This window comes from Pleurodeles waltl, chromosome 5 (assembly GCF_031143425.1).
Source record: "Pleurodeles waltl isolate 20211129_DDA chromosome 5, aPleWal1.hap1.20221129, whole genome shotgun sequence".
NCBI classification, from domain to species: domain Eukaryota; kingdom Metazoa; phylum Chordata; class Amphibia; order Caudata; family Salamandridae; genus Pleurodeles; species Pleurodeles waltl.
Window position 1 is genome coordinate 996,959,964 of NC_090444.1, and position 16,595 is coordinate 996,976,558.

At 47.9% G+C, this 16,595-nt stretch overlaps 1 protein-coding gene across 1 annotated transcript in view; it reads left to right on the forward strand.

Moving 5' to 3' along the window:
• The first annotated feature begins 13,123 nt into the window (after positions 1–13,123).
• ENPP3 (ectonucleotide pyrophosphatase/phosphodiesterase 3) overlaps positions 13,124–16,595 on the forward strand; it is a 709,815-nt gene continuing 706,343 nt past the window's right edge. The window contains exon 1 of the mRNA XM_069235161.1: positions 13,124–13,471. Within this exon, the coding sequence (XP_069091262.1) occupies positions 13,382–13,471 (90 nt within the window). The 5' untranslated portion in view covers positions 13,124–13,381. The remainder of the gene's footprint in view (positions 13,472–16,595) is intronic.

Consider the following 16,595-nt stretch of genomic DNA (forward strand, 5'->3'; position numbering starts at 1 on the left):
TTTCCAGTGAATTATTCCTTCCTCCTAATTTACTGGAGAGAAGAGAACCTGTAACATAAAGAGAAAGAGAAATAACACCAACAACAAAAGGGTGTAACAAATTCACAGATATATACAGTTATGCCCACTCACAATTGTTATTTTTAACCTAAAAGTATGCAGATTTTGTCCTACATAATTGCAGGAAAATTTCTATAGGGCTAGAGTGGATTTAACATTTCTGAGCATCCTTTCCCTGGTCAATAGAGGAGACATTGTAGAAAACAGAACCTGCCAGAACAAATAATATATATCTGATTAGGGACAACAAAAATATACTTTAGTAATTCCGAAGCAAGAAATCTAGATCTATCACAATGTGCTGTCTTTTACCTGGATGTACAAGTGCTTGTCCAATGTTTTCACTGGCCTCTCTCTGCAAGGCTAGATTGTCTCAGCACCAAAAGCTCTTGCATTCATATCAATAATACCCTTGGTCAGCTTCACTGTGTAGGACTCTAGAAAACAGAACTGCAGCATTACAGAAAAAACAAAAACAATATCTAAATGTCACCTGCAGAAAGTATCCTTACAAAACTTCCAAAACGTATAATGTAGCTCAATCACAACACCTGATCTTTTTCTTAAAGTAAGCATCTTTTTCCAGAGGATTTCACAGGATTATCCCTGAAGGGCTAGAGTGCATTTGAAATTTCTGTGGATATTTGCCAGGTCCCGTTTAACATGGGAAAGAGGAGTGGGCTAGTAGAGAAAAGAACCTAAGGAAAGAAAATAACACTTGATTAGGACCTACCAAAGGATATTCCCAGAAAATTAAAATGTTAACTCATGCCAGCATAATTTGCTATCATTTACCTGAATGTATGTACCTGTTGCCCAAAGTCCTCACTAGGCTGTCTCTCCAGGACTAGAGTGAATCTCATTACTGTCTTTAAAATTCATGTAGATACTTATCTTGTTCAAATTAATTACAGAGGCTCTGAAGAATATAACCTGTACCAGCGGAAAAAAAGAAAGAATAAAAACAAAATAATGCAAAACTGAGCAACATACATAACATCCTATTCTTGTAGTAAATGTGTTTTTTTTTACCTAAAAAATTGCAGCTTCTAGCCAAACTCTTTACTGGGTCTTCTCCAGAGGATTTAGTAATGCTTGGTAAAAAGAGCAGCTTTGAAATCAGCGCAGTTTCTCAAATAAATTATTCTGATAAATCTTCTTTTGAATTCACAAATGATGAAAAGAAAGTCTGAGGTGTAAAGAATGCAAAAAAAATGTATCCGTACATTCTAGTAATACATTTTCTCCAAGGCCAGCAGTCGATGTTCATATACAGAAAAACACAGTTTTGTTCACATCTGTTGGTGCTTTTAGGTCTAGCCTGTGGAGAGACTGTGCATTACTCAATCAAGAGTTCCTGCAGCAATGCACTTTTTTTGCAACTAGGTCTATAATGTCATCGTTTTTCAACTGAGAAAGCACATTCCATTCAACTGACATGATCATAAAAGCTTCAAGGTTTTCCTGACCAGTTTTGTTTCTTAGGCGGGTTTTGATGCATAATACAAATGCTGGTAGGCACTGCTGAAAAGCAGGTACTTTTTCAAGGTAGAGTAACAACAGACAGCACAGTCACAGCAAGTATTGCACTTTGTAGGTCCAGCCTCGGGTTCTTGGTCAAATCCTTCTAATTGCAGTGATGGGTCTTCATTAGTCTGGTCTTCTTTGTCATACTCTTCAGGTACCGTCCTTTTTAAATTTGAACATTTAGCAGCAAAATCTTGAAGTTCTTCCTGCAAAGTCTGCACAATTATGGAGCTATCAATGTTTTGCAGCAAGGAACAAAGTTTCACAAGAGCATTGCCTGGGAGACTCTGATTGAAGTTCTTTGGGTCGAGGCAGAATATACCTGCTGCTAAAGTTAAGTGGGTCTTGAAACGAGTTATCAGACTTTGAATAACCATGTCTATTACTGTACTGTACACCCCAATACGAAATCGATCTTTAGCTAAGGTTATAGGCTCATCCTTTGTGCTCATTCCAGGCATCTTTTCAAAGGACACCCTCCCTTCAGGAAGTACCATTTCTACTTCTTGATCACAGTTCCTTTCTTCTAAGCCTGTTTTGGCTCACTCTGCAAATTTTGTGGCAGCAGAGTATATAGTTTCAAAATTGTGGGAATCTGTGGTAAGAAGTTTTATAGTGTCTGACAACATTCTCTGTGCCTGCAGGATATCCATTAAACTTGTTTGGAGATACTTAGACAGAGGTGTGGTTGATGCAAAAATGCGAAGATACAATTGGGCTGTTAGGACTGTCTGAAATTTGCATAGCCCCCTCAACATATTGGAAGGCTAGGCACCATACATTTGGGACAAATCTAAGATTGTCAGGAGAACTATTATGAAGGACTTTGACCGAATCAATAAACATAGCATTGGCAGGGTTACTGAAAGAGCCGAAAACATTTTTGAGAGCAGCATCTTTTTCCCACAACATTGTTTTTCCAGTGATCTGCACTGTCCGGCCATCCCTTGCCAGCTTACACCACACATCTATACTTTTATATGACTCCCGGAGAAAGGCTGCACAAGAGTGTAGCAGTCCAAAGAGAGAGGTGGAAGCTGTAGATGCTTGGGTCACATCAATAAGTTCTAGTTTTAAAACATGAACTCGGAAACATTCACTTTTCCCTGCCACCCTGACAACAATGCCAGTAGTGTACTAAGAGGCAAGTCAGTTCTTATGTGCAAACTTTGGCTGACTTGGGTTTCTATTATACATGAACAAAATTATAGTTTATTAAATGGAACACAGGAGAAGATTTTGTACAGCATGCATCCTGAAGTCATGTATTTCTAGTCCCTCATATGTAATAATGAAGAAAAAAGATGGAAAGTGAAACAAAGCCTAGGATCACACAATCTGGTTACATTGAAAAGCTTGCATTAATCCCAAGTTTTGGGTTTCTCATTGTATATTTCAGACACTAGATGTGTGCCTCACTTCCCTGACACTCACCTTACCACCAACATCCTCCCCACAACACCCCTGGAACAACACCTTGCTGGTATCAATGCAGCCTTCGGTCATATCACAGACCGAACTTTGTAGGTCTTGAAAAAAGAATTTGTGATTACCCATGTTCAAGCCTATGTCATAACATAATACAATCTGGAATGAAGCTTCAAAAACATTCCTTGGGTGAATTGGTCAAATTAATAATACTCGGTATATTAAATTACAACAACATTTTACGTGGATTTCTCTGTGTAACCAGCCTAGTCCGTGCATTTTTAGTGATACGGTAAGGGTGATTTGGTTGATGTTTAGTGAGCTAGCACATAATATCACAGTAAAGCACTTGGGCATCGTGTTTGCAAGTGTAGCTTTAGTTATGTTTACTAGGGTCATTCTTACAGCAACAATGAAAACCAATGCGCTGTTCTGAGGATTTTCACCTTTCCATCAGATGAAATCTAATAATTTCCTCCTTATTTCTCTTCCCCGCCTTGTCCCTCTTCCCCTCTTTCTTTGTGTGAACTACTCTGGTTTGATAATGATAACCAGTTCTTCTGGTAGTAGCAACTGGAGGGCTGGGGAAAAAAGAAGAGGTGAACAGAGGAGTAAAGACACAGTATAACGAGAGAGGTGAAGTAGAACTAGAAATGAGATATTGATATGTGTGATGGGGAGAGACATAAGGTAGAGACGGAGAGATCACGTAGACAGAAGAAAAGATACATAGGTATAGAAAGAGGAAGAGGTAGGTAGATAATGAATGTAGGAGACATAGGTAATACTTTGTTATCATAGAAAAACACATGCAAACCTACAAAGTTCACTTTCTTCACTTTTCCAAAGAGATTATGTATCAAATGCTACATGGAATTCAGAAGAAACAATAAACATCCTCTGTTTTTAGAATCATAGTTCAAGTGACCTGCAGCCAACTAGTGATATTGGTTTAAGTATTTCATCTGTGTAACAACCCCTCACAGTTCTTCATATGCCCCTCCATGTGTAATACACACGCTGTGGCACCAAATCTGAAGCATGTTCTGCGGGCCACATGCATGATAATGAAACACAACCAAACAGAAAAAATTGTGCACTACCAAATGGCCCTTCTCTTCCAGGCAGAATAGAGCCACTTGTTTAGACATAACAGGGCCTAAGCCCTTAAACAGACCTGAGACAATTATCTTGCTGAAAAGCTCCTCTATGGATGGCAATAACAATGAAAAACATAGAAAATGAACAAAAAGGGCATATAACCTCAACATCCTAGAAGAAGCAATCCTGCTGCACAGAGAAAGAGTATCAAGTTTGCAAATTTTGCTTAGGCCTCCAGCAGGGCATAGCTTAGATTAAGGCTCAAACAGTTCACTTTTGAGAAAGCACATTAACACAAAGTCCTAAACATATCCTGAAATCAATACATAGAGATGTTGGCACATTCCGGCCTGATACCTAAAACAGAGTCTAGTCAGAATGACCTGCAAACTACAACCAAAAACTAACCAAACGGTACTGAATAATATTCCTAGCATATGAAGAAATAAGTCCCTTGTCTGCTTTTTAGATGAGGCCTTTAAAATAGAGCTAAACGTTTGACTGTGACCCAAATGACTCTGTTTAATTTTGAAAAGAATTGGTAAATAAAAAAAGTAAAAATGGTTCATACCTGTTCCTTCTTGCTTCATAGGAAGGGATCGACTAGCAATACACAGCATTTTTGGGTCCCTTGGTGCTGGGTGTGGCAAGTCAATAAAGCTCTGGGGCATACCTTCTTCACTGAGCCTAGTGCAAGATATTCTGGATGTGGTGGGACCACAATTGTAGAGCACTAGATGTGGCTTTGAGTACTGCTTTACTCAGCCTGCTTTGGTCAGCTCTTTGGAAAGTGGGGTGTCAAGAGGATTAGATGGCCCTCTTGAGTAGGAGCTTGGCCTTGTGGAGCATCTAGATAGATTACCTAAAAGGAAAAGGCTGGGTGAACACTCTGTAGTTCTGTATGGAAGGGTTGGGATTGCCTTCTGCCTAAGACACAGGAGTTGGACTTGACCACTGAAAGCCTAAGCATCGATTCCTTCCTCCTGGGAAGTAAAGGAAAAGGTAGGGCCTAAAGAGATGAAGAAGTAAGCTGAAGCAGCAGCCTGTTGAAGCAGGGCTTCTGGGCTCCTGAGGGGTGGGCAATTCTTCGCTTTAACCTCCTGCTGCGACTTCTGGAAAAGATCCTCCTGGTGGTGGGTGCTGCAGAGTCCAACTTGAGGTTGTCTGATGCAAGATGTAGGACTGCTGCTTTTATGTCCCTCTCCTGGCTAACGTGGGCATGGTAATCAGAAGGCAGGATGGAAATCTATGCATTCTCACCCCCACTTCAAACCAGAAACTACGACTTACTGGCTGACTGAGAAAAGGGGGTGTGGTCAGATCAGCGAGGCAGAAACCCATAGGCCTGCTCTTTTCCCACTCATGCAGGCAGTGAGGGAGGGGTGTTGCCATATGGACGTGAGGCAGGAAATTCTAATATCCCTTTCTGTTGGAAAGGGAAAGCCACAAACATCAGCAAACAACATTCCTCATTACATGCTGAGGAGGGAGTCAGTGGAAAATATGAACACAACAAAATGTTGTTATCCTAGTACGAGCTGATTTAACCCTGAATAAAAAAAAGACTATAGAATGATTGTAGGTGCCCCCCAATACCACAATGGATTCCCTCACTACCACCCCTTGACAGAGCCACTCAAGTCTCCATAACCACTCTATCTCAAATGAATTTAATTAGTTTTGCAGCATCACTCATACCAGTGTAGGTAGAGTGTCGGCGCATAGATATAATCAATCCAATGTGTGTAAATTATTGTATAGGAAATGTTACATAGGACAGGGGACTACAAGGTATAGGACTCAAAGGTCATCCATACTGGTAGGCAGTAAAGTTTAAAAGTGCTTGTTTGGAGAAGCACAAACTCAGAATTAAAAATGTAACCCCAGTGTTGTGGGTTCTCGTTTAATAATAAGAATTGATTGCTACCTAAATGAACCCTTTTTGCAACATTAGGATAATGAAAGACTGGGGAAAAAACCATGACACTGTAATCTATACCTTGCTGTTTGCATGCAGCTTTTAAATGACAGTTAATAGCTTACTGTTCTATATTAGGATTTTAACTTATAAACTGCAAGTAACAGAAGGATCTCTCTGACAAAAGCAGTAACACTGGCCTTTTAAATTACATGCACTTTGCGATCTGCATGGCACACATTCTTTGCAGCAGACATAGGCCCTCATTATGACATTGACGGTAAATCCCACTTACCGCCATGCGACTGCCGCCAACATAACGCGGCGGCAGCAGATAACCACCAACCATATTATGAAACATGCATACCAATCCGTCACTATGCAGCCACACACACATGTCCGCCAGCCAAAAGTTCCGTGATAAACTGTCGGTATCCAAACCCACACCGTTACGCCAACAGAACAACGCCCACAACATTAGGACCCACGAATAACCGCGGTGGACATTCAATGGCGGTAAACCATTGGCAGTACATACTGCTGCGCTCAAAATAAACACACTCAAACAAATCAAACCCACATTGGACAATTCATACTACACACACCTGACACACATTCACACACCACACCCACACCACTATAAAACACACACCCACATTACCCACAACCCTTTACGAAGACAAACCATTGCCAACAGAGAGAGAGACAGCAAGAGCACGCACACAACCAGAGCCACATACCACCATCACCTATACACCACCCACGCAACTTACGTCACACACCCCAACACATCACCCCACACACCCTCGCCCATACCACCCACACCAGACTCATGTCACCACAATGACACCCCCGGTTCTCTGAGGACGAGCTAAGGGTCATGGTGGAGGAAATCATCCGGGTAGAGCCACAGCTATTTGGATCACAGGTGCAGCAGATATCCATTGCTAGGAAGATGGAGCTATGGCAGAGAATCATGAACAGGGTCAACGCCGTGGGACAGCACCCAAGAACAAGGGATGGCATCAGGAAGTGGTGGCACGACCTACGGGGGAAGGTACGTTCCATTGCTGCAAGACACCAGCTTGCAGTACAGAGGACTGGCGGTGGGCCCCCATCTCCTCCTCCACTAATTACAACATGGGAGGAGCAAGTCTTGGCAATCATGCATCCTGAGGGCTTGGCAGGAGTTGGAGGAGGACTGGACTCTGGTAAGTCAAATCTCTATTATTATCAGCCCCCGACCTGCATACCATCACATACCTCCACCCAAACCCTCACTCCCATCACTCCAACCACCACCTCCCACATATCCCACCATCACAACCCACTCATCCTAATACCAAGCCCTGCATGCAACACCAATGCATGGACACCCTTCACAGACCTGCATGGACACCTATCACCACAGCATGCACACTAGAGAGAATCACCTAGCCCACCAAATAACAACTCACACAAAGAAAAGCTGTCAGGGCAACAACAATCATAGAGGGCAACACGCCCATGCACAATATGACACATGCAGAAACACTGCATTTACATCCCCACAGGTAACCCACCCAATGTCACCGGCGAAGAGGTGCCAGCAACATCCAGTGCCCCCACAGAAAAGACCCACAGTGATGACAGCAGCTCTGTTCGCCTGGATCTGGATGGCCAACCTGGCCCATCAGGGATCTCCGGACAGTCGGTTACCCAGGCACAGTCTCACACCACCACAGAGCCTTCCCCCTCAGGAAACACCACCACAGCACCCTCCCAGCGTACCCATACCTCTGTCCCCAGGACACGTCAATCAGCAGTGTGTCCACCACTACAGGGACCCCAGGCCACCCCACAAACACAGGACGATCAGGGACATTCCAACCACTACAGTTCAATGCATGTTGTGATTGTAACAGTATTTTGTTTGAGAGGTCCAAATGGTGCATTTGTGTACTGTGACGCAGTTAGGAGCCATGGTCTGCACTCCCCCCTGAAATGGCATCTGCCTGTCCTGTATGGAGGAACAGGTGGAAATGAGGTGATTCCGCTGACGTTGAGGTGGTCGAGAACCACTGTGCAACTCCTCATTGGTTAACATTGAGCCCTATGGGGTACAGTGGCCAATGGTGATGGACGATGGCGGTGACTGTGCGCTCCGCCATGGACATGACCACCATTTTCTATCTGTGCACTCTCTTGCTACCTGACCTTCAACAGGAGAGAACCTACACTGCATGTGCTGCTGTGACCTGTGTCTGGAACCGACCATGGCTCGTGTTACTGGAGAAAGGGCCCCTGCCTTCACCTTGGCGGAGTTGGAGCGACTGGTGAATGGGGTCCTACCCCAGAACCGACTGCTGTATGGGCCTCCAGACCAACAGGTGAGTACAACGTGAGTACGATGCATGGGCCGTGAATTCATGGAGTGCTGTGTGTGAAGGCCTCATGTGGGGGGGGGTTGGTGGATGGGCCCTGGGCAGCGTGCAGCATGTATGGTGGGCAATGTCTGTGCTAATGGGATTAGGAAGGGGCATGGTGGGCCATGAGTGTAACAGGCAGGCCGGTCAGACTAATACCTTTCCCTGTGTCTATTTCCCTGCAGGTCAGCTCCCATCAAAAGAAGGGTATAAGGCGTGCCATCGTCAAGGACGTGCGGACCCTGGGGGTCTACAGCAGGTGGAGCACCCACTGTCGCAAACGGTGGGAGGACCTAAGACGCTGGGCACGGAAGACCGCGGAGGCCTCCCAACGAGGAAGGGGTGCCCATCCAACCTTGACCCCCCTGATGGCCTGCATACTGGCGGTGGCCTATCTGGAGCTGGATTGGCGCTTGGGGGCATCAAAGCAGCCACAAGGGGGTGAGTACAGTGCCCTAATACACAACTTGGGGGGGTAGTAACCGGGTGGGGGTGTAGGCCCTGTGGGTGCCCCTAGCCCAGGCCTGGCATCGCAGGGTATGTCCCATGTTGGAGAGGGTTCTGATGTGAAAGTACTCCAACCAAGCTAGTAGGCATCCACTACTGGGCAGGGGTCTGTGGGTATTCAGGTATGCTTCTATTGATGTTAGGTATCCCTATCCATGGGCTGGTGACTAGCATTGTGATTGGTATTGCATTGCCTAGTGCGTAGGGCTGTTCCCTGTGTGTGAGTGTGTTGTGTACACCAACGGTGGTGTTGTTGGTGACATTGACCAAGTGTATCCTTTGTCTCTTCGCCCACCCTTTTTGTTTTGTCACCCTGTCCTTATGTGCATTAGCATCATCTGGCGGAGGAGTGGAGGCACTGGCGACGGAGGGAGCTGCATCCCACAGGACCCAGGAGGCCGAATCCAGCGAGGGTGAGGGCACCAGTGGGACGGAGGGCAAGGGGAGCACCACAGCAAAGATGGATACCTCCTCTGATGGGAGCTCCCTGGTGGTGGCAGACACCTCTGTGACCACCCCAGCTACAGCTGCCGTCCCCCTGTACCAGCACCGCCCTCCCAACAGCCCCTCAGCGAGTTTCCTGTGCCCGCTCACCCAGGAGGGTGGGCATCTCCTTCACCCCAGGCACCTCAGGCCCTGCCCCAGTTAGCCCTGCTGCCCTGAGTGAGGAGGCTATTGACCTCCTGCGATCCTCCTGCTGTCATCACTGTTGGTCAGTCAACCATTGTGAATGCCATCCAGGGGCTGGCAGCCCAAATGCAACAGACAAATGCATTCCTGGAGGGCATTCACACTGGCCCAACAAGATCAATCCAGGCTCTGGGCTCCTCTCTGATGGCAGCCATTGTCCCTGTTTCCACCCTCCAACTTCCTCTTCCCAATCCCATTCCCCTCAACCCCTACCTATCCCAAGCACACAGGCAGATGAGCAGGTACCCAGGACAATACACAAGAGTGGACATGGCAAACACAAGCACCACACTCCATCCCACAGGCACTCACACAAACAACATCAGGAATCAGACATACCAACATCCACTACCTCCACTGTGTCCCCCTCCTCCTCGTCCCCCACCTCCCTCTCAGTTGTGTCTACACTCACACCTGCATGCACCACATCCTCATCCAAACACCTATCAGTACACACCTCTCACTGGCAGTCACCACCCCCACATCCATGCACACGTCCCCTGTGTCCTCTCCCACTGTGTCTGTGCTTCCTCCTCCCAAAGTACACAACTGCAAGCACTCAGACACCCAACAGCCATCCACCTCACAACAGCATCCAGCCCATGCACCTGCACCCAAACACAGCAGACTGACACCTCCTACCACCACTCCCTATTCCTCCACTCCCAAACCATCTCCAGCTTCCTGCCCCAATGTCCCTAAGAAACTTTTCTTCACCAACATTGACCTCTTTCCTAGCCCTCCCCCCATCCCTCACGTCAGGCCAGGGTGGTCAAAACCCAGGCAAGCACCTCAGCCACCCAGTCAATGGGCACAGAAGTGCCCCCAGCTACTCCAGGTGGGAAAGGATCCCGGCCACCAGCCAGCCAGACGGACAGGGTGCCAGCCCCAAGTGCGTCAAGGAAGGGCAAGGAGTCAGCCCCAAGTGAGTCAAGGAAGGGCAAAGAGTCAGCCCCAAGTGCGTAAAGGAAGGGCAAGGAGGCAGCCCCAGCTGCAGGACACAAGGGCAAGTAGGCAACCCCAGCTGGAGGAAGGAATGGCAAGGAGGCAGCCCCAGCTGCAGGACAGAAGGACAAGGAGGCAGCCTCAGCTGCAGGAAGGAGGGGCAAGGGGCCTGCAACAGTTGGCAGTAGAGACAAGGGACCCGGTGCAGGGACTCAGTCGTATCCCCCACCACCAACCATGGTGGTGCAGCCGTCCGAGGCTGCAGGGGATGGGCTGGAGCCTCCCCCACCACTGCCAGCACTATCACCAGCACCGCCACCAAGAGCAGCAGGCCCAGTGGGCAGCCGTCCGAGGCTGCAGGGGGTGGGCTGGATCCTCCTCCCACCACTGCAAGCGCCGCCACCAGCACTGCCACCAGCAGAAGCAGAAGCCCCAGTGGGCAGACATCTGAGGCTGCAGGGGATGGGCTGGAGCCTACCCCCACCACTGCCAGCACCGCCACCAGCACCGCCATCAGCAGCAGCAGCCCCAGTGGGCAGCCATCCGAGGCTGCAGGGGAAGGGCTGGAGCCTCCCCCCACCACTGCCACCTCCACCATTAGCAGCACCACTGCCACCACTGAGCAGTCGGCACCTCCGCCAGACAGTATGTAGTTCTGCGCCCATGGGCTGTTGTGCGGCCTGGCCCCTGCACATCCTGTGGATCTGACACCCAGGTGAGAGATTGTGACCTTGCACTTCCCAGGATCTGCATCACTGGGCACAAAGCCCCCTCCAAAACTAGTGGAGAAGCCATCCACTCACCCAATCCTCCCTATGATGAAGCTCACAGGGCACAATGCCCCCTCCAGAACCAGTGGGCAACTCACCCACTTAAGAGACTGGTATTGCACTCCGCAGGACAGAGTAATGGGCATCTTGCCCCCTCTAGAGCATGTGGGCAAGTCACCCACTTGAGAGACTGTGGCCTTGCACTCCCCAGGACCAAGCACAGGGCACGATGCCCCTTCCAGAGCATGTGGGGAAGTCGCCCACTTGAGAGACTGTTGCCTTGCACTCCCCAGGACCAAGCACAGGGCATGTTGGCCCTTCCAGGACCAGTGGGGTTGTACCATCTTCTGGCTGAGGTGCTCCCCCATTCCCCGTCCCACTGAGGTGCCTGCCTATTTTCGACCTGATGCCCCTGCAATGTTCTCTCTGTGTTGTTGCAGGAGTGAGGTGGGGCCTTGGATTATGTGAGGTGGCCCTGTGGCCCAAGGACATTGAGAACTGGGCAGTGTCCCTACATTTGTAAATATGTATATACTTGTTGATTTGGATGCACATATTTTTACTATTTTATCTTATTACACTCACTTTAATCAATTCATTTTGTCCTTGCATTATTCCTGAGGCGTATGGGGTGAATATGTCATGTTACTGCATCTGGTTATGTGTATGGTGTTGAGGGTGGGGGTGTTGCGTGTTGGGTGTGTGTGTCACTCTCTTTTTCCTCCCCCTTCCCCTGTGTGCTAGGCAGCAGTACTCACCTTGGTCGTCTTCGCCGGCATTGGTGTTCGTAGTGGAGCAGAACGTAGAAGAGCATGGGGAACACATGCAACTCGGGCTCCATGGCAGCGTGGTTCTTCCTTGAGTCTCCAAAGGTGAGTTGTTTCCCTTCTGTGCAGTGTTTCCGCCAGGCTTTTGATGTCTTTGGTACCGCCCCGGAAAAGGTGGCGGATTGGTGTGTCATTATAGAGTGGGTGGAACACCTGGCTGTAGGCAGTTACCGCCGTGGTGCCTGTTGATTTCGCCCTGGCGGTCAGTGTGTTAAAGTGGCTGTCTGTCTGAGCGGTTACCTGCGTGGTCATAATTTCATATTTATGACTGTGGCCTGTTGGTGGTATTACCACCACTATATCACCGACCGCCAGGGTTGTAATGAGGGCCATAGTAAACCTTTTACATAGTCACCCTTTTATGATGAGTCAAAACTTCCACTAGACAGAACTATGATCTCTCTCCAAAAAGAACATTTATCATGCATCTTGACATTTTTATTGTTGTCTGAAATTTAGCTGGAGGCAAGGAACCACCACAGGAGGTGCTTTTAAAATCACAGGAGCGAGGCCCCTTCTTTTACTCAAGGCCTTTATTGCCTCAGGGCAGTGGCCTGGCAGGGGAAGGGATTAAGGCAAAACACAGCTGCTGGGCTATCCATGGAGCAAGCAAGTTGGGGGCTGAGGTCAAGATGGCCCAAGGCCACAACATCACCTGGCCCCCACAGGAGGCCCCAGGATAAACCCACTCTCCCCCACCCACCATGGGTAATGTGAAGTGCCTTGGGGCGAGGTGGCAAGGAAAAGCATTGTTCATGGGCTGTGTATGCCCAGTGCAGCACCTGGCCCCCAGGGAGGCAGAGTCTTGCACATAATCAACCTTTCCCCAGCTCACCATTGCCTCAGGGTGATTGCCCAGCAGGGAAGGGTGTCAAGGAGAGGCCACATCCACCGATCAATGAACTGTCACTTCACACGGCTTTCAGTGCGAGGCTGCTCTGTTTCCCTTGACTAGTGCCCTATGTGAGCTGGGAAGGAGAAAAACAAACCGGCCTACAAAGGGCAGTGAGACACCTGCCCATCGGCCAATGCCCGACTGACCGCGTTGTCGATCCGTCCCTGCTGGCACAGGTGACACGCGACACGGAAGTGAGGAGGGCTGCGGTGCCCTAATCTTACACATATCCAGACTCCTCTCCAGTGCCGCGGAACACTTCTCGGAGTCGCACTAGCAGCTTTTGTCTACGAGACACAGTCCCAAACATGAGTAGTTCTATGGTTTTAAGCCCGGATTTCGAAAAAGAATTAACTAAAGCCGAAGACGCCCTTAAGAAATTGAAGATCATTTTTGGGGTAAGTGTCTACAACTTTGTTTGCTCCTGGTTTTAACAACGGGCACGTCCTGTAATCTGAAGATTAAGGCAATCAGAGCTCCAAAAAGCAAACAGAAGTCACTTTTTATTGGTGCTTTTATAATAGTTCGTGCCGCCTTTTTACTGTACTCACTGCCAATCGGATGTCGTTTAACGTAGTGATATATAATCTCAGGATTTTGAACAGTTGGTGTACAGACTATTAGAATAGTTTTTTATTGTATGGAGGTCACTTTTCAGCCAGTTCACTATTCCAGCCTGGCGGAGATCAGTTGTGTTTGCAGTTTCTTGCCTGCACGCAGGTGTTTGTTGAGGTACTTTGGTCTTGGTCAGCGCGGGATAGTACTACATTTGCGGACGGTTTTCCTCCAGGGACCAAATAATTGGCACCCTTTAGGAAATGAAGAGAATGATTTGGCCAATCAGAAGGCTTGGAATGCATGCAGTTGCTTATGTGGCTCAGTGGCTTTTAGGCACTACTTTTTAATGCCATTGCGTTTACTTCTCTATGTTATTTATTACTTAAGTGATATTGACCCGTGCTTATAATGTTAACGGCTGCTAATTCCCTCCGCTGAATGTACGGACGATTGTTGAATGCCCAAAGCCGAAGGCATAGAAACAGAAGGAACATAGTAGTTAACGGCCTTTAATTGTAAGGCAACATCTGGGCAACAAGGTCAATAATGCCTCTGCCCCCCATTTTCATCTCCTGCTGTCAGGCAAACTAGCCAAATGTGCTTTATGCTACGCCTCCACTTCGCTATACCCTTTTCAAGCACTGGTTATGAGTGTGGTTTGAATAAAAAAAAAAGAGGGCTCGCCTGCGATGCTAATCTTGGTGGGAACTGGTATGGTTTCAAATAAATAGGGATGAGGGGGCATTAGTTGGTAAGAAAATGTTGAATTAGTGGACAGGCCATCAGGCCTTTGATAACGTATGCTTTCCATTAATTCATTTCAGTGTGTTCAAGGCACGTTGGACGTTTTTTTCAGACCATTCAGAAGATGTCAACTTATATGCAATGATAATACACGCCAACAGTACCGTCATTTTGAAATATATAATGTTCTATACCTAGTGCCTTAAATGGAAAAAAATAAGTGCAGGTACTCCTTTCATTGAGCTGGGGGCGTGGCGGGGTTCGAGGCGGTGAGATTTGATGATACGCGGATGCTTCTATCGAGTATGCCTTTTGTCCATGCATTGCCCTTGATAGTTGTCTCAAAGGTCCCCATTCCATTGGTTATAGCTTTTGTTAGTGCAGTAGTGGTGCAGTGTTTTTGCACAGGTATGGTTTTTTTCATGTGCAGATATACCGTTGTAATTAGCTCTGTTGTGCTCTTGGTTCTCATCGCCATCTGGCTCTTTCAGCCACACCAAACAGCCCAAGATTCCCCCAGGTGCACCTGGCTCTCTTAACAGTAACATACTCTGGAATGAGGACTCAACGAGTTGTGACTACTGCTGAAATCTGCTGAGACTTGGACGTCACAAATTTAAATACTGGTAAACAAAAGGTTTGAAAAATTAGTAATATTAAATTGGGTATTACTGATACAGTCTGTGCTTAGATTTGGCAAACATGAATCATAAATTGCTGTCTGACAGCGACTTAAATGTCTACTCATCCATTCTCTACAAAAACACAGCTGCGGCCCGTCCTTTAGGGCGGAGGAGCCACCCCTCCACCTTTTACCCTTCATGAAGAGTGCCTGTCAGGCTGAGCAAAGGTCAGCCTGTCAGACACTCTTCATGTTCAGCTCAGGCCGCCAGGAGCGAGACATGTGCAATTTGCACAGACTCCTTGCTGCCTGAGCGGAACTTTGCTGGGCTGAAGAGGACACAGCTCCTATGGGCATGACCTCCTTGCCTCAGCAAAGGTACCTCAAGGCCCTCCCCCTCAGTGATGTGGGAAAGTGTCACCCATTGACTCCGACCTGGGTGCTTCAGGTTTAAGCCCTGAAGCACCCAGTGCAAGTGTCATTCAGTGACACCTCGTCACAGAATGGGGTGGGGTCAGCAGTCTCACTGATTCCATCCCACTCTGAGGTCAGCCAGAGAGGGAAGGCAGCAGTCCCAACCCTCCTGGGACCTCCGAGCTGAAGGTAAGTGTGTGTGTTTTTTAAATGAATGTTTGGTGCGTACGAGTATGTTTGAATGCTGATGAGTGTTGTGAATGAATGGATGTGCGTGCATGCGTGTCTGAATGAATGTGTGTGTGTGCTTCCCGCCCGCTCCCCTCTCTCCTAAAATTACTGGCCACCACTGCAAAAAAACACCACAGATAAGCAGCTACACACAAGAGGCGGAGTGTCAGGTGCAAGGCATGCTTCGCAGAATATGAATGTAGAGCAACTGCACAGCCTCTGGAAAGCGCAGCCAGTGAGACACATTGCTTCATCCCTTTCTCTCTTATGTCTTACTTTTTATCATACAAACACACCTCTCTTTCTTGTTTTTGTCGCTTTCCCTTTTCACCATCTCTATTAGTATTCACATCTCTATTCTCTCAATCCCTTCCCCACTTACTTCTGCTTCTCTCCCTTTGTCTCTTTTTCCTCTTGCAGCCCCACTCGCTACCTCTGTCTCTCTATCTCTTTTCCCTTTACACTCACCTCTGCTCCTTCTATTTCTACCCCCTCACTCTTCACATCCTTTCACCTTCTTCTCCCTCCTCTTCCCTGGGCAGAAGGCCACACGGTCAGAGAGCTTGCAGTGGCAGATAATGATTACTGCAGGGTCCAGCACATGTGCAGAGTCCAGAGGGTAGAGGTCAGGTGAAGAGCAATGCTGTCCTCTGGTGGAAAGGTCAGTAGACCTCCACCCAGCTCACCTCGGCTCGAAGGAGGCCTCTTAGCCACCTCCACCACCTCATAAATGTACCAGCAGGCTGGCAGAGCGGGATTGCAGGGGCAATTGAGTCAGTGGGAAGACAGTCAGACCCCGGTGAAAATGGACCTTCTTACCTTGGTTCAAACGTGGCCACTCATGTTTAGTCCCTCTCCCCTCCCACTCATTCAATCTGCACACACCAGTGTGCCCCGGGCAGCCAGTGTCCCATAACAAGACGACGCAGCATGGAGGCCAGGCAGGGGGCTGT